Source organism: Tachysurus fulvidraco, chromosome 9 (genome assembly GCF_022655615.1).
Source record: "Tachysurus fulvidraco isolate hzauxx_2018 chromosome 9, HZAU_PFXX_2.0, whole genome shotgun sequence".
NCBI classification, from domain to species: domain Eukaryota; kingdom Metazoa; phylum Chordata; class Actinopteri; order Siluriformes; family Bagridae; genus Tachysurus; species Tachysurus fulvidraco.
Window position 1 is genome coordinate 13,979,002 of NC_062526.1, and position 19,799 is coordinate 13,998,800.

The 19,799-nt window shown below is 37.4% G+C and overlaps 3 protein-coding genes across 10 annotated transcripts in view; 2 read left to right on the top strand and 1 right to left on the bottom strand.

The window, feature by feature from the left end:
* The window catches only part of bcl7a (BAF chromatin remodeling complex subunit BCL7A), a 9,194-nt gene extending 2,361 nt beyond the window's left edge, over window positions 1-6,833 (top strand). Inside the window, exons 2-6 of one of the 4 annotated variants that reach the window (XM_027145720.2) lie at window positions 2,755-2,836; window positions 3,874-3,970; window positions 4,727-4,900; window positions 5,242-5,339; window positions 5,484-6,833. In XM_027145720.2, the coding sequence (XP_027001521.1) occupies window positions 2,755-2,836; window positions 3,874-3,970; window positions 4,727-4,900; window positions 5,242-5,339; window positions 5,484-5,552 (520 nt within the window). In that variant the 3' untranslated portion in view covers window positions 5,553-6,833. The remainder of the gene's footprint in view (window positions 1-2,754; window positions 2,837-3,873; window positions 3,971-4,726; window positions 4,901-5,241; window positions 5,340-5,483) is intronic. The other 3 variants (XM_027145721.2, XM_027145722.2, XM_027145723.2) reach the window with 3 other exon arrangements.
* On the bottom strand, window positions 6,572-9,974 carry alkbh2 (alkB homolog 2, alpha-ketoglutarate dependent dioxygenase). 3 transcript variants are annotated; one of them, XM_027145725.2, is made up of 4 exons: window positions 9,777-9,974; window positions 9,132-9,377; window positions 8,661-8,859; window positions 6,572-7,824 (listed from the first exon to the last, which is right to left on the bottom strand). In XM_027145725.2, exons 2-4 carry the CDS (start codon window positions 9,313-9,315, stop codon window positions 7,503-7,505), a joined length of 705 nt encoding a protein of 234 aa, XP_027001526.2. In that variant the 5' UTR covers window positions 9,316-9,377; window positions 9,777-9,974; the 3' UTR covers window positions 6,572-7,502. The 3 variants fall into 3 exon arrangements, with proteins under 3 accessions (XP_027001526.2, XP_047674697.1, XP_027001528.2); XM_047818741.1 differs by lacking the exon at window positions 9,777-9,974 and adding an exon at window positions 9,583-9,599; XM_027145727.2 differs by lacking the exon at window positions 9,777-9,974 and having other exon boundaries at window positions 8,661-8,853; window positions 9,132-9,562.
* A 1,058-nt stretch (window positions 9,975-11,032) lies between these two features.
* Window positions 11,033-18,158, top strand: unga (uracil DNA glycosylase a). Of its 3 annotated transcripts, XM_027145654.2 has the most exons (9): window positions 11,033-11,144; window positions 11,554-11,599; window positions 12,703-12,918; window positions 13,792-13,968; window positions 14,056-14,151; window positions 16,270-16,367; window positions 17,087-17,175; window positions 17,359-17,537; window positions 17,751-18,158. In XM_027145654.2, exons 3-9 carry the CDS (start codon window positions 12,832-12,834, stop codon window positions 17,889-17,891), a joined length of 867 nt encoding a protein of 288 aa, XP_027001455.1. In that variant the 5' UTR covers window positions 11,033-11,144; window positions 11,554-11,599; window positions 12,703-12,831; the 3' UTR covers window positions 17,892-18,158. The 3 variants fall into 3 exon arrangements, with proteins under 3 accessions (XP_027001455.1, XP_027001454.1, XP_027001453.1); XM_027145653.2 differs by lacking the exons at window positions 11,033-11,144; window positions 11,554-11,599; window positions 12,703-12,918 and having other exon boundaries at window positions 13,589-13,968; window positions 17,359-17,520; XM_027145652.2 differs by lacking the exons at window positions 11,033-11,144; window positions 11,554-11,599; window positions 12,703-12,918 and having other exon boundaries at window positions 13,599-13,968.
* The last annotated feature ends 1,641 nt before the right edge of the window (window positions 18,159-19,799 follow it).

A 19,799-nucleotide genomic window follows, 5' to 3' on the forward strand; every position in this document is an offset into this window, starting at 1 on the left:
GGTCTCACCATCCTTCACCTTTGCCTCTCCAATATTTTACGTGGCCTGTCACTTCTGGCCTTAACAAGAACTGTGCCTGTGGTCTTCCATTTTCTCACTATGTTCCTCACAGTGGACATTGACATCTCTGCGATAACTTTTTGTAGCCTTCCCCTAAACCATAATGTTGAACAATCTTTGTTTTTAGGTCATTTGATAGTTTTGAGACCTCCATGCTGTCACTCTTCAGAGGAGAGTCAAAGAAAACAACTTGCAATTGGCCACCTTAAATACCTTAATGAAGGTGCCTTGGATGCACCTGTCTATGAAGTTCAAGGCTTAATGAGCTCACCAAACCAATTGTGTGTTCCAATTAATCAGTGCTAAGTAGTTACAGGTATTCAAATGAACAAAATGACACGGATTAGGGCTGCACGATTTGGGGAAAATGTTATATTGCGATTATTGAGGTCAATATTGTGATTGCTATATGCGATTGCGATATAATAAACAAATGGTATCATAAGTTAACTTGCTTGATTCTCAAGGAAAATGCACACACTGATAATGCTGAAATTTGTATTTCTAAACTGAAACTAGCAACAACAACAAACAAATGCAAATTGTTTTCAAATTAAAATATAAAATAGCACATTAATGCTGATTAATGAAAAGCCTAAGATCAAAACTGTAGGTGTACAGTGTATATTATATATATATGTGTGTGTGTGTATGTATATGTGTGTGTGTATGTATATATATATATATATATATATATATATATATATATATATATATATATATATATATATATATATATATATATGTAAATTACCAACTTAATGCAAGTTATACATGGTATTGCACACACCATTATAGATGATATTTGGAGCAATATTACATGTAATTGTTAAACTTGATTCCCTTACATATACATTTGCTTTTAAGCCTAATAATTAATTAGATTATGATGTGATTGTGACAGGGGAAGAGGTTTCAGGTTGGGGGTAAAGAGTTTTCTGTCACCACTTTTGAATAAGAAACAATATCAAGACTATAAAACTTGTCAAAACTCCGCGAATCACAAAAGTATCAGTGAGAAGTTGAGAACACTCGTTTAAACAGTGCATACACTCGAACCTGACTGCACATCACATGTTTTACTTTATTGATACTGCTTTTAATCGTAATGTAAAGACCGGTCATCGGGAAATAAGCTGTCATGTACAATAAAAGCGCCTGCGCAGCGACAGGGAATATCATTAAACACAAAAAGCCGCCTAGACGGTGGACTTGCGCTCGGGACTTTTTTTTTTTTGAGCGGCGTGTGGACGATTTTTCTACGCACACACTATTTTATTTCTTGATAACAGACCGCTGCTAACTATAACACACCGTTGTCATGAAAAACAGAGCGTTGGAATGGACACACAGAATTCTAACCGTAGACACGGAGCGCACTATGTTCTTTAGCGGAAGCAATACAATTGTTCAGCAGTTTCGTGTTGCAGCCACAGGCGTATGAGACCTGTAACTTAAGCAACAGCGCGAAGCCGCGAACTCGTTCTGAATATTTTAGGGCGTAACAGCTGATGAAAAAGCAGAGACAATTGTTGACGAAAATGAAGAGAGATTTTATCTTAGATTTTATTTTATACAAAACATTCTCGTCTCGTCTTTTTTCGTCAACAATAATGCATGTTAATTTAGTCTCAGTCAGCGTTTTTAGACAGTGGTGCAGTCTTGTCATCGTCTCGTCTTAGTCATGAAAAAAAGGGTTGTTGACGAACATATTTCGTCTCGTCTCGTCTAACGAAATTAACACTACATATAACAGAGGTAGCATTTTTTCTGGCCACCAGTTCAGTGTCCGTCTGCTCGGCATCCATCTTCACCTGTTCCGCGCTGCACACCGGAAAAAGTCACGACATGACCATACGCGCCACACGTGCCACTGCATGAACTGAAACTCACTGGTCCTTTTTTTATATTAGCGGATAGCGGTGTAGTGTATGAAATAGGCAAACAGCTTTCAGAGAGAATGAGTTGTCATGTCCACACATGCATTTATTTATTATTTATTTATTTCATAAAATCGCAGCATTTTGCGTCATATAATCGCACAGGCTTGATATCGCGATTGCGATATGATTAATCGTGCAGCACTAACACGGATGGCCAAATTTATGCACCTGTCTAATTTAGTTTTGATGCATATTGCACATTTTCTGTTAATCCAATAAACTTCATTTCATTACTGAAATATTACTGTTTGTATTCCTTCAGTTATTTGATGGATCAAAATGAAACTGCTGATCCAAACACCCAAATATTTATAAAAGAAAATCATATAGTATACAAAGACTACAGTAATATATGATACTAATATACAGTGTATATAGACAACATTAATATAGAAATATAAAACAGTAATACAATGACAGGTTTTACTGATTTATGAGAAGGATCTGTTAATGTGTTTAATATTAGAGTGAACTCAATTGTCTTTTTTGAACACAAAATTAATTTTTTACAAATTCATTTTGAGACATTAATGGTGTAATGATGTATGTAATGTTGTGTAGCCATGCTCCTAGAAAGGTCACTTCTATAACTAGGATGTTCTGCTAATGAAACAACAATTAAATTTGTAGCTATGTTTCTAATCCTCTTCTCTAATACTAAGAGAGTCAGACAATACCTCATAAAACATTGTCCCAGTCTTCCCACTGTGGTTCGAAATGATATACTATTTAAAATCACTCTTTTTCTTAGGGAGAAAAAATGGGTGACGGTTGGCGACACGTCTTTGAGAATCTACAAATGGGTCCCTGTGATGGAACCTAAACCTGATGATGTAAGTTAGAAACATTATTATGAATGTACCATGGACTTTTTTTTAATATGTCCTGTTTGTCATTAGCTTAACAATTTCTCAGTTTATGTTGTTTTTGGAAATTCTGAGTCATATTCTTTCTAGTCTTATAAACAATGCTGTGGTTTGGTACTGTATTTAAGACAAAACAGTTTTTTTAAACTCCAGTCCTCATGATCCACTTCTTATTCACCTGAGCCACATAATCAGATCATTGCAAAGGTCTACCTGACGTTAGACTATAACATCAAAAAATAAAATAAAATAATTAATTTCATATCAGACATAATATTTTGGGGTGTTTAATGGTCTATACACTCATTTATGAAGTGGATACAAATTCATACATTCATTTATAAAAGAAAAAGGGGTATTTATGAAAGTCCTGTAAATTTCGAAGGTTTACATCCTGCTCCTGACTAACTAAACTTTGGCGTATGGAATATACCATCAAAATCAAATGGATTATTTCTGTTCCATTTACAGCATTCAGCATATGTATTTTCTATAGAGAGACTGATAGAAGTGTTCTGGAGACTCTTAACACAAAAAAACAAAACATGTCCTCATGCTAGATCACAGATTAAGTGTGGCAACAAGAACAAGAACATTGTGGGAAAAGCGGTCATTTAATATTATTGCCTTTAATAACTAAACATGAAAAATAGAGGGTAAGCCAACACAAAGCTATAAGTTAAAACAAATTAAATTAATCATTTAATTATGACAAAGAAACTGTGCTCTGTAAACGGAGGACATGTCTTCTTCACTGAACTCTAAGCTATAAACAAATGCTACAGCTGAGGGAGGATGGAGCGTCAGATTATTATTATTACATTTGTTTTATTGGTGTAGAGTAATTCCCACTTATGCCTTTCAGCATTTACCCTGATCGTTTTAAAATCAGTTTCTAAGAGAAACTGTAAATGTAAAACTGTGAATGACTTTTCTGGACAGTGCTGTACGTTGAAATGTATATTTAAAAAATTGCACACTCGATTAATTTTTCCCTTTGGCAGAAGAACAAAAACAAAAAGAAGGGCAAGGATGATAAGTACGGTTCGGAAGTGACTACACCAGAAAACAGTTCTTCTCCCGGAATGATGGACATGCATGGTAATCCTACACAACCACTGATTACTTACACAGCTTACTGCTTCCATTCAGCTACAAACAGCCAACATGACACTGTTGTGACACTCACATGTGGACAAATGCATTAAAGGTTTAATTTTCCTCTCAAAGGAAACTGGATTATTGGTGTTTTATATCGTAGCATATGTTGATTTGTATCTTGATTTGGATTGGTGGTGATGTATTTTATGTGATATTATATGTAACTCTATATTTTTACTTGTTTAGGAACTGATTAATCACTAGCAGTTTGCTGTAATATGTGTAGTCCCATGTAGCAGGAGGTTTTATTTAGTCCCTAGCTTTTATTGTCCAAGGACTGCCCAGGCTGACTGACATATAAAGCAGCCAATCACAGTTGGTTTTGTTCTGCGTCATGTTTAGGTGCAGGACCACTTGTAGTTGGCTTCTCCTCTTAGTATGTCAGAATATTTGGAATACTTCCAAACTGAAGGGTTTCCAATTTTATGTGCTGAATGTATCAGACGTTCAGCCAGCGGTTCTTTGGTGCCATCTGAGAATGAGACTGTAGTAAATAAGCAGTAAAACACTTTGGAATGTGCTATTATTGGAAAACAATCAGCTTTTGGTGGGTAACTGCATCATACCACCGAATCCTTCATAAAAAGTGTTTGAACCCAATTTTTCCTGCCACTCTGGGGTTATCAACATGTTATGCTAATATTAGGAAATCCCTTAATTATTTTCTTTCTCCTCTTTTTCTCTTCCCTTTTGTAGATGACAACAGTAACCAGAGCTCCATCGCTGACTCCTCCCCTTTAAAGCAGGAGACCAGTAACAACACTAGCCCCACCCCTGAACCCATGGCAACAGCTCAGAATGACAGCGGCGAAGCCAAAAGCGAGCAGTTTCCCAGTAAACAGCCTTCGTCTGGTCAGGACAGCAAGATGGGTTGGTCTTATTCATTGGTTGCCAACTTGGCTAACTATTTTATTTTTCCTTATAATTTGACTAACAGAATGAATTTACAGTTAGCTGCCATGTTGGCTGCTTTAACATATGAAACCTTTCAATCTGTTATTGTTTGCTGTAAGGAAAAAGACCCTGTGTCTGATCAAATGGCAACATCTTGTAAATACGTTGGTACGATCTGTCAGTCAGCCAATAAACAGCTCACTCTTGCACAAAGCATAAGATGCAGATCAGATACATTAAAGGAATCAGATTTGGTTTAAGGATCTATATATAATCTATTAATGATGTTTATTTTCATCATTACTCTTTTATTGTAGGACCAAATCATTCCTCATCAGAGTCTACAACAGCTAAAAGGGATGGCAAGTCACAGGGAGAGCAAAAACACTTGACAGACACCTCTAAAGCTGCTCAGGTAGCTAACACAAACAAAACACTGCTTCTGTCATTGTCCTGAACCAGAACATGGAGGAAGTAGTTAGTATTCTACAAATAAATTTTTTTATCCTTTTTTTTTTCTGCTAAATTATGTGCACTGACTATGGATTTGTTTCCTCAGCAGGATATGGATGAGGGCGCTCCTCCTAGCAAGAAAGGCAAATTGGACTCCTTCTCAGAAGCCAACTAACCGTCTTTGCCAACTGTTACACTCTAGTGATCTCCCTTTCGTCTCCCTGTATGCTTTTGAGTCTTTTTTTTTTTTTTTTTTTTTTTTAAACTCGAACACCGAGTCATACACGTATCTATTCATCAATTTCAATTCATTCACAGACACACACTTATCACTTACTGTTGCTGTTCATTTCCATAGTAGATGGGCGGGGCTTAATCTGGACTATGCGTTTCAGAGGCAGGGGATTCCGTAGCACTGATCCTAGAACAGCTTGCTCTGTCATAACATCACCCCCTTTCAATTAGTCCTTATGCTCTACTGCCACTTGATGTTTCAAAACACATGATCTTTTTTTCTTTTGCTCAGGAGGGTCAACACACTGTTAGTTGCGCTGAAATCGATCGGTTCTGCTGCTGTAGTTCAGAGGTTTTTTGGGGGGGGAAAGTCTATGACTAACTAGTGAAATGGGTGATTAAGGCGGTGAGTGAATGGTACTAGTCACAGATTTAAGTCTGCTGTGAAGACTGTAGCTCGTAGCATACGTCCTGCTTGGTTGTGTGCCTTGTGATACTGAAATAAGCTTGTTTAGATTTTTCTCGTCTCATGCACGTCCCGGAAGTTTTTTCTTTTTTTTTTTTTTTGCGCGCGGTCTTCTCCCAGTAAACTCCATTTCCACTAAAGTGCAGTCGTAAAATGTGATGCGGTGCAAACAAAGCTTTGAAATGCAGGTCACCATTTCAACAGCCCTACAACCTTAGAAAGTGCATAACAACAATACTGACCACCAACCCATCCGATTCATCAAGTATTCGTCTTTCTCTCTGGCAAACGCCTGCCATCAAGACTCAGCTTGTGTGGCTGTCCGGAGTTGAGGGAAGGGGAGGGGGAAAGAAAGCGATGTTCATTAGACGTTAACAGGCAGGTTACGGATAGACAGCTGTGCAAATACCTCACACTCAGTCCAGCAGTGCTGGCATATAAACACTAAGTATGACTTTTAGAGAAACAAAAAAAAATCACTCGGATGCGTCTGCTTGCAAAATATGTATATATTTATACGATAACATTTTTGTTATTACACTTGATTTTTTTTTCTCTTTTTTTTGCCACAATATTTCACCAAAATATTGCCTTCTCGTAGTTCAATCTATGAACCTTTTAGCGAAAATGTACTCATTGGGACCATTATTTTTCACACTGCTTTAGAAATGTCTTGTACAGAAGTATGGTTGTGTTTCATTTATTTATTCCACATGTAGTTTTTGGTTTTATAAAATAAATTTCCTTTGAATAACATTGAATCTGCTCTTTCGTCTGTTACACACAGCATCTCCGTGGACAATTCAGTGCATTGAAGAAAATTAGGGAAGTTTTATGCACCATGTGGGATAAAAAGCAATTTTGCTTAGTGTTCTTACTAAATCGATCTATTGTGTTATTTCTTCCTGATAAGAATCATCTTGTTATATTTTTGGAGGCTGAGGAGATGGGTGTATTACCCATAATGTGCTAGAGCATGTGTTATGTTCTACTCACCTATGCTATTTTTTTTTTTTTAATAATTGATTCATTTCCAAAATTATAAACCGAGCCAGTTAAATCTGTGACCCTGATTAGAATAAAGAATGAAATGCCTGATTATGAATATCGGACAGCTGAGACCAACACGTCACTGACTCCATGTGCCCTTTTTCAAATCATCCTGAAAGTTAAAACCAGACTTTCTCCTGATATATTTGTCTTTTTTAAATCCCAGGCCCAATGCACATTCACCAGTCCTAACTGGATTCAAAGTAAGTTTGTATTCAGGAGTGTTTCGCAGGACGTCTTCAACAGGAGCAGACCTTGCAAACAGCAAAACAGACATTCATCTACCTGAACTTTGAGATGTGGTTCAATTTAAGAGGTCATACAGATACCACAAGTGAACATATTTACAGAAAATGTAATTTTTTTACAGCAAAGTCACTCCTTTTTCCTTTTCTTGTGACCGTTAATAATGCGTCTGAATGTAAGACTGATGCGAGGCGTCTTCACCTTTTTCCGCACTGGGAGGCTGTGATACCAATAGGTGTTAGTGGGAGAGTTCATGAGAAGAAGGCTCCCATGGGCCAGTTCCAACTTCACAGTCTCTATAGGAAGTTTCTTTGGCTCTTTGCGAGCATCTCGATGCCTGAACAGGAAGTCACGTGTGGCTCCGAGAGACACCGCGGCAATGGGGCAAGAAGGGTCCAACTCGCGCTCGTCGTCTCTGTGCTCCCCGATGTGATCCTGGCCGTCTTTATACCTGCAGAGAGAAAAATCAACGACATTTCTGTTAAATTAATAAATAAAATCAATCAATTTGCTAAGACAATCTGTTCAGTTTTCTGATGTATTTAACATGGTGTGTGGGGTCATGTGATGAATACAGACATACTGTATATGACAATATGTGTGTTCATATTCACACGCATCACTGTACCATATTCAGTTACTACCTCTTTTTTAAATGTTCTTCTTTAATTTGTATCTACTTTGCGTATTATTTTTTATTCTCTACCATAGTGAAATTGGCTTTTTTATATCAAGGGCAGGTGTAAAAAGCATTTCACTACATGTTGTACTGTGTATGCTTGTGTATGTGACAAATACAATTAGAATTTTGTACTGGTCTCTGGTGCTGAGAAAAACGCAAAGGATTTTCAGAATGAGAATTGGGACACATTGGTGTTAGAAGAATCAAATGAAGAAAAACAATTTGCTAAACTGGATCAGTGAAAGGATTCCTTCAATCAAAGGGTGTCTTACTGTAATGTACAGTAACATGTAACATCTGAAATGTACATGTAACACAACTGAAAACATTGAGTAAGTCTATAAAGTTTAGAATCCCTATGGTTGACATTCTGAGATGATGGATACAGTTTGTTGGATTTTTATTTATTTTTTAAAAATTATTATTCAGTTAAAATTGTATTCATCACATCAGACGTTTTACGACTGTCTTCTATAACAGACAGTCGTAAAACGTCTGATGTGATGAATACAATTTTAACTGAATAATAATTTTTAAAAAATAAATAAAAATCCAACAAACTGTATCCATCATCTCAGAATGTCAACCCCGAGGATAAAACTTGCCTGTTTATCAGGACAAAGTTGAAGGTGTGTCCCGTGGCATTGGTGACGGTGTCACGGATATACTCTAGGGTGGGAGTCCAGGCTCTGGCTGCTAGATGCACTCCAGAAAAAGAATAGACCAGACCCTCGTCCCCATACGTTGCCTGCTTGCGGGGAATGCTGTACATCTTCCCGTACACCTGCACCTTTGCTTCTGAACCTCACGAGAAAAGTGCACTTGAAAACTCATAAAGCTTCAGATAGAAAGGGGTCAAATATGCAAAAGATGCTGTAAAGGCGAGTAATGTGCAAATTTTATTCTGAAGAACACTCGGAACTACACACAGACAAACAAGGAACCCATCTCAAACCTCTGTATCAAGACCGCTGTTGATGATACATATAACAACACAGTGTTAAATCCCAAATATATACAAAGTAGACTAGAAAGGATCGATATGACATTATTTCAAAGCCTTTTGCCATAAGTACCTGTAAAGTACTCCACCTCTTCCTCTAGTTGCATGAAAAGCCTGTTGGCTTCTTCATTTGAAAAAATTAAGCCATAGTCACAGTCAAGCTCCTGGGCCTCAATCTTCTGCCATGGGATGGGATGTGGGAAATCTTCCTCCTCATCTCCAGCCTCACATGTTCCCTCTGTACACCGTTTCTCCATCTGCTCGCTCTGAGGTTTGTTGTTTTCCACACATGCAGTTCATTCACTGCTCAAACTGACACCTGTACAAATATAGATATGATGATAACAATGATACTGTGATATCTTCAGTCATACACTCGTGTCAAGTCTGTCTTTAGGTTATTATCCTGGATATCTTAATAAAAAGAAAAGAATAATAACAACAATAAACATGATCTTGCATGTGTACTACTTCTCTATGCCTAGCTCTTCTTCTCTTTTTTTAACTACTGACTAAGTAAGTACCATATAGAATATCGCCATCTGTTGGATTTTTCATTCACATCACTGCAAACACTCATATTTATTAACCCCAGGAACAAAGGATTATATGTTATCTGTTTGGCAAAATTACGTAGAGAAATATAATTTTTTAAATCATAGTTTAAACCATTGTCTCAGTACAAGTATATTACCTAAAGAGAAAATACGTTACTTACGGAAATTTGCCTTCCGGGCCAGAATGATTGTTAGTCAGTTATAGACATTCTCTCATCGCCTTCTAAATATTTATGAGGTTGCATGTTTACAGAGTTTATAACGTTATTAAGTTTTCCAATAGCTTCAAAGAAAGTCCTTACTAATGCTAACTAGAGCTGAACAGCTGTTTTGTGTACATGAGTGGAAATTAGTAATGCACCTTTAACTGACTAAGCGACAGACAATTATTTATCTTCAGAAAGAGATTTAGCCTTTGGTGTACACACACACACACACACACACACACACACACACACACACACACACACACACACACACACACACACACACACACACACACACCCCAGTGTGATATTTGGTGTTACATAAAATTTGAATAATAACTGACCACAAATTGTTGTCTTGATGTAAATGTTTAATGAAGCCACACTTTAGTCTTCACACTTTAGTCTTTATATCTTTCTATCTAGTCAAATCTGTTCATGCAGTGATTAGAAAATCACAATCTAGGTCTAACGGCTGTCAAGTTATCAGTTTATTCCATACATCTCGTACCTCATAACCATTCTCACTTGCACCAGGACAACGCTCTCTACACGCCCTATATTTTTTTAAAAATTCAAAGCTCATCAATATTAAGTTTCACGGGCAACAGTCGCTTAATGTGTAGGAAGTTTGCCTTGCACTGCTGATGGTTTTTATTTAGTCAATCGTTTTTTGTTTTTTTTTATAAAGTATGCCTTTGGAGAAGAAAGCAAAAGTAGACTGAACAAGCATGTTTGTCTTTAAGCATGTCTGTATAGTGTGTGTATAATAATTTTGCAATATGTACAATATTTAACCATAATAGTTTCGCTGTTATATTACTGATAATGTTTACACAAAGCTTGTCATCTAATCTCATGACCAGCCATCACTGGAGAAATCAGGGTAACTTCAGAGCAACAGATAAAAGAAAGTTGTCATAAATGGAGTATTTATTATTAAGTATTTCTTCCTAATTAAGAAAAATTAATACTGACGTGGGATTGTTTATTTAATAGCCAGAAAACGCCCCAAATATTTATTGAATCCCATCACGTTGTAAAGACTACTTTTCACATTTGTCAAGAAGAATATATAATCTTTCTATAAAGAAATGCACTGATCTTTCCACCCATGTGTAATGCCTGTGTGATCTTACGCCATGGCTGGAAGTTTGATTGCCAAAATAAACAGCAGTGGAGACAAAGGGCATCCCAGATGAGAAGATCGCTGTAAGCTAAAGGGTCTTGAAATGGCTCCCAGAGGCTGGGTTTGTGGATAATAATCAAATCCATTTAAGAATAGTTACGCCTAATCCAGATCTTGGGACTACTTCAAAATAGGTAATTCCATGCTATATAAAGGATTGGCATGCATCTGATAATATTCCTGTGTCTTTTTCATTATGCCTCTCACAAAGTATATTCGGGACACTTCTAATTGTGTCATTTTTGTACAAAACCTTGCTGATAATCAACTGAGAAAGATAATTATCCAGACTTCTAGAAGCATTTTTGTGTCACATATATAACGCAAAAAAAAGTTAATAATTCTAATCTTAATCTTAATGAGCATTTATATATTTCCTTAAACATGTTAAGAAGCTGTCTATTGTAGAACTTTATTAGCAACCCATCTGGTCCAGGTGCTTCACTGCTACTAAGATCTCCTATAGCTTCACTTAAGTCTTCTTTTGGTAATTAATATATATTGTCATATATTCTAACTTTATACTATTAATTGTTCTTTCAGCTTTCTTTATCCTCCAGGACAATAATTTACCTGCCTTTTCCCACTGGTCAGTGTATGTTTGTTTAGTCAACATTAAACATGTTTATTTATCATACTTAGCTCTCATGACAGAGAGATTATGTAATTTTTTTTAAGTTGTTGTCAATATTCATTTCAATCTCAACTTTTGGTCTTCTGATATTCGTAATTCCTTGGTTGGTGTCATCTGGTTTTAGAATTTGTATGACAAATAATTTCTCCTCTTATATAAGCTATAAGCTTCCCAACTAATACTAGCTGTAGTTTTGTCCGTATTTAGCTCAAAATAAACAGATGTTGGATTCTGTAACAAATAAACTTCCATCTTAAACAGTGCTTAAATCTACCTAAATGAATTTTCTGCATGATTGTTAATTAATATACTATTGTAACAGCATTCTTTTACATACACAGGCAATAATTCAATAGAGATTAGAAAGTAATCAACATCTAAAAATGCTTTATATCTCTAATATTCCCTTTTATTTGACTTCAGCATTCTCCAAACTTCAATCAATCTTAGATCCTTCATATAGTTTTTAAAGTTTGTACATAATCTGCATGGATACAGGTGGATCATAATCTGAATATTGGGTGGAGGGTACTATTAAAATCCCCCCCGATAATTTGTGTCCCTGAAATACCTAAGAACTGTTGTTGTTCTTTTTTTTTTGACAAACAGGACCATACATACTTATAAGATTTAGCTTTTATGACAGATTATTCCATTTAACAATAATATATCTTCCAGACAGATACTTTTTAAAGGTTTTTATGTATTTTTTTTAAATGATATTAATTTATTAAAGAGGATTTACTACACATTGCACAAGGATTTAAAAAAAAAGAAGCCATCTTTTATACAAGAAATGTATGTCTGATTCAAACAAATGTGATTCCTGAAAAAAGACCATTTTAGATTTGAGATATTTTAATCCTTCTCAATACTAAACTTAATAGTTTTATTATTATTAATTTTCTCATTTCATTCCAACTTCAAATATTTAAAGATAATTTTTCTGATAATCTGTAAATGATTATCTTAGCATTTTCTAAATTATGGAAAAACTCGCATTCTTCTTTTTTGTTGTTGTTTCTTCTTTTCTTCTTATTAATTTTATTTCCTAGCAGGACACGTCATCTTCATGCTGCTCTTTCATTGGCTGTTGCACTATTTTGGCGCGAGTTGAGACACAAACAGCAGCAGATCCTGGAGCCGCATCACTAACATACAGGTTCGGGATTGAATACATCGTGAAAATGATCGGACAGAAAAGCATCAAGTCATTTTTCTCACCCACCAGTAAGAAAAGAGCCTTCGCTGAGCTGCCAGAGGACGTGTGTGATGTGAGTGAACACAGGGATGTTGTCATGGTTACAGATAAAAAGCTTGTTGGTGTGTTTGAACCTCCGTGTGCATTTAAGACGCTGCTTTGACGCAGACGTTAAAAGTATCCGAATCTTTGATCAAAGCTCGTTTCTCTACATTTTGTCCGTTCGTTTCAAAATAGCGCTGAAACTTTCCCGCGAAATTTGACCCGGAAGTGGATGTCAACGTCACATGTAAACAAACCCCAAACAAAAGTTAATTAAAACAGAACTGCATGTTTATGATCAAGTTATCCTGATAATTACGTATTATGTACACAGATGTTCGGAGATAAATGATCATTTCAAATGTTTTTTCTTTAAAAAAAACTTAAAGTGTAAACTTGTTTTGTGACAAATCTGTCAAATCTTGTGACAAATCTGCTGTTTATTTTACGTGCTTATGGTTATTTATTTTTGTTTGTTTATTTATTTATTATTCATCTATTTGTGTATTTACTTGTTTGTGTATTTATTTTTCCTATATTTGTTTATATTATTTACACTGCCGTACATCCATGACATCCTCATATTGTTCATATTTGCGTTATTAAAACGAAACGGCACTTAAAAACCTAAAAAAAAAGCGTCGTGTTTGCTGGCAACAAACTGCGAACAATAACGTTTAAGTACTTTTAGTTGACGCGGTCGTTTATAACTACCGGTTCACACGCACACGTGCACTCGTTATGTTTATGCCGTGATTCAGAGACATGGCGCTGAAGGATGAGCGCTCCGGCGATGGCGGTGTTGTTTATAAACACTCGGTTAAGTTTCCTCTACACGCCATGCACAAGAGTTTTATCGAAAAGGTGGTTGAATTCCAGTAAATACACAAAGATTTCGTCCCAGGTGAAAAAGCTGAAAGCTGGGAGCGAGGGGCAGCTCAGTCCGGAGCAGTTGGAGCGGATCGCCAGGAACAAAGCAGCGGCACTGGAGAGACTTTCCTCCGGCCGCGGGGCTGCTGGAGTCGGGGAGAGCTGGCGGAGAGCTCTGGGGCCCGAGTTCAACAAACAGTACTTCACATCGGTAATCAGACCTGGATCATTTCACCAGCCCTGTTTCTGTTGTTCCTTTTTTTTGTCATGACTTTGTGTGTTGTTTTTTTCTCCTCAGTTAATGAACTTCGTCGATAATGAGAGGAAGAAGTCCACCGTGTATCCGCCTCCAGAGCAGGTGTTCACATGGACACACATGTGCCAGATTGAAGATGTGAGTTTATCCACATGACTTTAGCGTGTAGTTCAACTAATACACAATCAGGAGCATTGTAACATTAGTAGCCCACTTATGCTTCTGATTGTGTATCAGTTAAAGTCCAAGTAGACTTAAGTAATGACTCACTAATGTAAACCTCAGCTGATCGGTTTTGTGTATTTGAGTTGTAAAGGAGTTACTGCATTTTGATATTTCACATTTCAACTGATTACACACCCAAACATAGTTTTTTAAACTATTTGTTACAATGACGTTACAGAAGTAGTAAAATTCTGGACAAAAAGTTGATTAGCTCATGTTGGAGGGTATTAAGAGTATGATTTCTTGATGTTTGCTGGGCAACAGTTTAGAGGCAGCATTAATTCAGCCAATAAAAAGATCCTGGGCCGTCTCTGCATGTCTATGGTGACTTGGTTACAAATGGCACATTTGGTTTTAAACTTGAATTAATTCCTCCAGTGATTTTTTTTTTTTTTTCTCTTGGGGTGGATGAAGGCAAACGCTGAGACATGTGAAGTTGGCCAATCGAATCGTTTCAAACTGCTGTTGATGCTGCAACATGGGGTGACCTAACACACTCTATAACTTCTTTTAAAAAACTCGTGTAGACCAAAGCGAACTACACATTTACACACACAATCAGGATAGAGATGTTTTTCGGAACATGAAGGATTTACAAACGTACACAAATACCAAATTTCTTCCTGTGAATGCTTGTACAAATGATTTACAAATAAATCTCTGAAATTTTTGTTACACAATCCGGGGGGAAAAAATAGCATTTATTTGATACATATTTGGTCTTAAATAGGTTTAATAGTAAAGTGTTGATCTAAATCGGAAATGGTCAGAGACGAATGTTGATCAATGGTTTTGTGTATACTAATTTTTTTTTAAAATCTTTATAACACCGTATGATGTTGATATATCTGACTGTCATGATGTTTCAACCTTGATACCTCTGACTCTTTTAAAAGGGTTAAGTGGGTTTGATCCTCATTCCTCCATAGACTGTGTAAACAATGACATCGAGCCCATGTATTGGAGACTAGGGCTGCACAATTTAGGGAAAATGTCATATTGCGATTATTGAGGTCAATATTGCGATTGCGATATAATAAACAAATGGTATCAGGAGACAACTTGCTTGGTTCTCAAGGAAGATGCACACACAGATTACTGGTAATGCTCAAATTTGTATTTCTAAACTCAAACTAGCAACAAGAACAAACATGCAAAACGTTTTCACGTATAAAATTCAAAACTCCGCAAATCACAAAAGTATCAGTGAGAAGTTGAGAACACTCGTTTAAACAGTGCATACACTCGAACCTGACTGCACATCACATGTTTTACTTTATTGATACTGCTTTTAATTGTAATATAAAAACCGGTCATCGGGACATAAGCTGTCATGTACAATAAAAGCGCCTGCGCAGCGACAGGGAATATCATTAAACACAAAAAGCTGCTTAGACCGTGGACTTGCGCTCAGGACTTTTTTTTTTTTTTTTGAAGAGAGATTTTATCTTAGTTTTTATTTTATACAAAACATTTTCATGTCGTCTTTTTCGTCAACAATAATGCATGTTAATTTAGTCTTAGTCAGCGTTTTTGGACAGTGGTGCAGTCTTGTCATCGTCTCGTCTTAGTCATGAAAAAAAAGGTTGTTGACGAACATATTTCGTCTCGTCTAACGAAATTAATACTACATATAACAGAGGTAGCATTTTTTCTGGCCACCAGTTCAGTGTCCGTCTGCTCGGCATCCATCTTCACCCGTTCCGCGCTGCACACCGGAAAAAGTCACGACATGACCATACGCGCCACACGTGCCACTGCATGAACTGAAACTCACTGGCCTTTTTTTTTATTAGCGGATAGCGGTGTAGTGTATGAAATAGGCAAACAGCTTTCAGAGAGAATGAGTTGTCATGTCCACACATGCATGTATTTATTTATTTCATAAAATCGCAGCATTTTGCGTCATAAAATTGCACAGGCGTGATATTGCTATATGATTAATCGTGCAGCACAATTGGAGACCTAACAAACCAGCAGCAAGGTGCTAAAAATTTTAAACTAGGTTTTTTTTTGGCTTGGTTTTGACAGGTGAAGGTGGTTGTTCTGGGTCAGGATCCCTATCACGGACCAAATCAGGCTCATGGCTTGTGTTTCAGTGTACAGAGACCCGTTCCTCCTCCGCCCAGGTAACTAGTTTTCTGCATCTTGTTTTTTAGTCGTTTTCATGGGTCATGCGGTATGTCATAAGCTGCCACATCTGGATAGAAATGCTCCATTCGACAAGAGGAATGTGAGTTAATCACCTTCGAACATACCTGATACACAAGATGATTCATAAATTACGGTGTCAGTAAACATTGAACCTTTAGAATTAAGTTTGTAATTTGTGATTTAAATAGAAGCTTTTGTTAAACAGGTTTCCTCTTGTTGTCTAAACACATGCAGCTATGAAGACTGGCTGTGCTAAATTACCCATGGGGATGTGTGTGTTTTTACTGCATGTTTGTTTTTGTTTTTTTTTATAAAGTGAAAGTGACATACGGCTAAGTATGGTGACCCATACTCAGAATTTGTACTCCGCATTTAACCCACCCAAAGTGGGCAGCCATTTGTGCTGCGGCACTCGGGGAGCAGTTTGGGGGGGGGGGGTCGGTGCCTTGCTCAAGGGCACCTCAGTCGTGTTCGGCCCAAGACTCGAACCCCCAACCTAAGGGTTAGGAGTCAGACTCTCTAACCATTGGGTGTTGCGAGTGTGTGTTGAGTGTGCATTTGTGTGTTAGGATTATTTTTGCTTTGTTTTGATTGACACTGACAAGGTCTTGACCTGCGAGAGAAGTGTTCATGACTGCTATCTTGTGGAGCTGCACTACAGTGATGTGTGTAATGGATTTGATTTTGTTTGCAGCTTGGTGAACATGTATAAAGAACTGGAGTCAGATATAGAAGGCTTTCAGCATCCTGGCCATGGTGATCTGACAGGATGGGCAAAGCAAGGTGACCTCTTCCTCTTCTGCTCCTCTTTTTTCACCCCGTATTTCACGGTTTTACAGCAGTAGGAACACGTCCAGCAGTTTGGTGGAAACGGCACCGAAACGACTTGGAGCCATGCTTAGATAAATTCTTATAAAAGCTGCACGAACAGAGCGGCAGATGCCTAACACTGTTGTGACTCTGCAGGTGTTTTGCTGCTGAATGCTGTGTTAACTGTGCGAGCACATCAGGCAAACTCGCATAAAGATAAAGGGTGGGAGACTTTCACGGATGCTGTGGTGCAGTGGCTGAGCTCTAACCTGGAGGGGCTGGTCTTCATGTTGTGGGGCGCATACGCTCAGAAGAAAGGTGCTGCCATCAATAGAGTATGTTTCTCTCAAATGATTATCGACAAAACTAATATACAGGTCATGTAATGCTCGCACAGTTTTGGAGCTTGTTGAGAAACACAGTAACTCTTCCTGTCATCTGGCTGCAATGTATAACAGCACATCCCTTAGTATTTTTATTATTTACTTGGTTTAAATTGTCCACAGAATTGCTTTATATATATTTTTTCTCCATACGTCATTTTGCAGAAACGACACCACGTCCTGCAGACCGTTCACCCGTCCCCACTTTCTGCACACCGTGGCTTCTTTGGATGCAAACATTTCTCAAAGACCAACGAGCTTCTGCTGAAATCCGGGAAAAAGCCCATAGACTGGAAAGCACTGTGAGTTTATAGAGAGCAGACATCAACTAAGCTGAACGTTTGTTTCAAAGTTGTACACTATTTTACACTGGACCGTTTCTCCAGGTCTTTCTCTCGTTCTTTTTTCCTCTTGGAAAGAAAATGTTTTCACAAAAACAGTATTTTTCTATATTCAGGTAGTTGAATGTTGTCTGTTTTTTTGCTGAACTACTACTTTATAATGTTTGCACTTTCTTCAAAACTTTTGTTCATTTTAAAACAATTCTCTTAATAAACTTGATAAAAAGAAGAATGTGTGTAGATGAATTTGGACTTCATGGTATAGAAGCAGTTTGAACACAGGTCTGGATGATGGATTGGAAGCATTTTGTCCTCCAGATTAAAATACGGGAATAAGACTCAACATGTCTCTGTTACAATTTGCTTTGCTTTTCAATGTTACACCTCAGTCCTTTATTTGATTTTCTTCACCAAGGTCATGTCTAGCTTTTCTCACTCATTATCTGTTTCTGGCTTTGCTCTAGGAGATAAGCTGGAGCTCATATTCAAAACAAGTTACGCGTTCCTTTTGCACCAGTGCTCGTATATACCACTTTAGAGACTGAAAAGAGTGAACCAGAGAGAGGTGTAGGTACATTTACATAAACCTTCATTCTGTAAGTCTTCTTCTAAAGATTAAAACAAATCCCACCAGTCTTGAATAATCTGTCACTTAGACAAAATCTGGCCTTTTATTGCTTAACCAAAATCTATATTCTATAGCATTTATCCTACACAGGGAGCCTGGCGTCTTTGGGTACGAGACAGGGGGCATCCTGTATGAGGTGCTAACTCGCTGCATGGCACACACAGACGGTCCATTTGGCTTTACCATTTGGCCTACAACGTCTTTTAATTCCCACCGAAATGGAAGAGAAGAGAGCCGTAGTGATCAGGGTGATTTCTAGCATAGTCCAAGCTCTCTTGGCCTTCTGTACTACTAGAATTGTCCCTGAAAGAATTCTGACCAATCCCACCTTCTCTAAGATTTATCTCTGTTCATGAGCTTAGAATCTAAACAAATTAAATTAAACCTCTGATCAGGATAACACAAATGATTTAGGTAGGTACATGTGGTTTAGCCTCTCTTGTTCCTGCTTTCTTTTTCCATTGGATCCCTCAGGAACCCAGTCCTAACGCACAGCTCTCCTTCCTGTTGTTAGTGTTTCCAACAGAGAAAAATAAAGCATGTCCAGCTCAGAGCTCGCTGCAGTCCCACAGTCACTGTACAGTAAGGTCTATAGCACATCAACTAAAGTCTGTATTAGTGAAGTATAACATCATGTTTGCTTGGTAAATCCAAGGTTCTGTCATTCTCACACACTGAGTACTCAGTCATAAAACGACATTTAATTTTGAATCTAAATGATAAATTAATTTGAGACATATGAATCAGACAGTATCATGGCTCGTGAGCTGCTTTAGGAGATGGCTTTCAGTGTTGCTGATGCATACAAAATGTTCAGTCATAGCATTAAGCTGAAATGTGAAGCACAGACATTTCAAAGAATTCAGTCAACACTACAGTCCTTACAATCCTACACACTGTGAACACAGTGCTTATAAAAACTGTTGTGCTCAGTTCATGATGGAAATCCTGTGTCCATGTGCTTTGTGGTCTTGTGTTAAAGCGTGTGATGCACCACATTCTGGCCTAAAGAAAAAGCTGTGACGTGGAAGTACACTGATTACAACACTGAGCAAATATGAGCCCTTTCACTTTTGTAAGAAAATAAAACGATCAGGGCGATCTTAATGTTAAAGTTTGTTCCAGCACAGCAGTGACAAAATACATGAAGTATTTTCATGAGGTTCATCGGAGTCAAGACACTGAATTCTCAAACATTTTAATCTCTTTTTTTAAACCAGCTTCCTATAATCAAAGGCTTTAAAT

Bases quoted from the DNA above. Each gene is read 5' to 3' on its own strand.
- unga (XM_027145652.2), top strand. From the start codon at position 13,666: ATGAGCGCTCCGGCGATGGCGGTGTTGTTTATAAACACTCGGTTAAGT. The intron at 13,969-14,055 runs GTAATCAGACCT...TTTTCTCCTCAG, and splicing joins ACAAACAGTACTTCACATCG to TTAATGAACTTCGTCGATAA. The intron at 16,368-17,086 runs GTAACTAGTTTT...TTTTGTTTGCAG, and splicing joins CCCGTTCCTCCTCCGCCCAG to CTTGGTGAACATGTATAAAG.
- alkbh2 (XM_027145725.2), bottom strand. From the start codon at position 9,315: ATGGAGAAACGGTGTACAGAGGGAACATGTGAGGCTGGAGATGAGGAG. The intron at 8,860-9,131 runs GTACTTATGGCA...TTTTCTCGTGAG, and splicing joins AGAGGTGGAGTACTTTACAG to GTTCAGAAGCAAAGGTGCAG. The intron at 7,825-8,660 runs GCAAGTTTTATC...TTCTCTCTGCAG, and splicing joins AACTTTGTCCTGATAAACAG to GTATAAAGACGGCCAGGATC.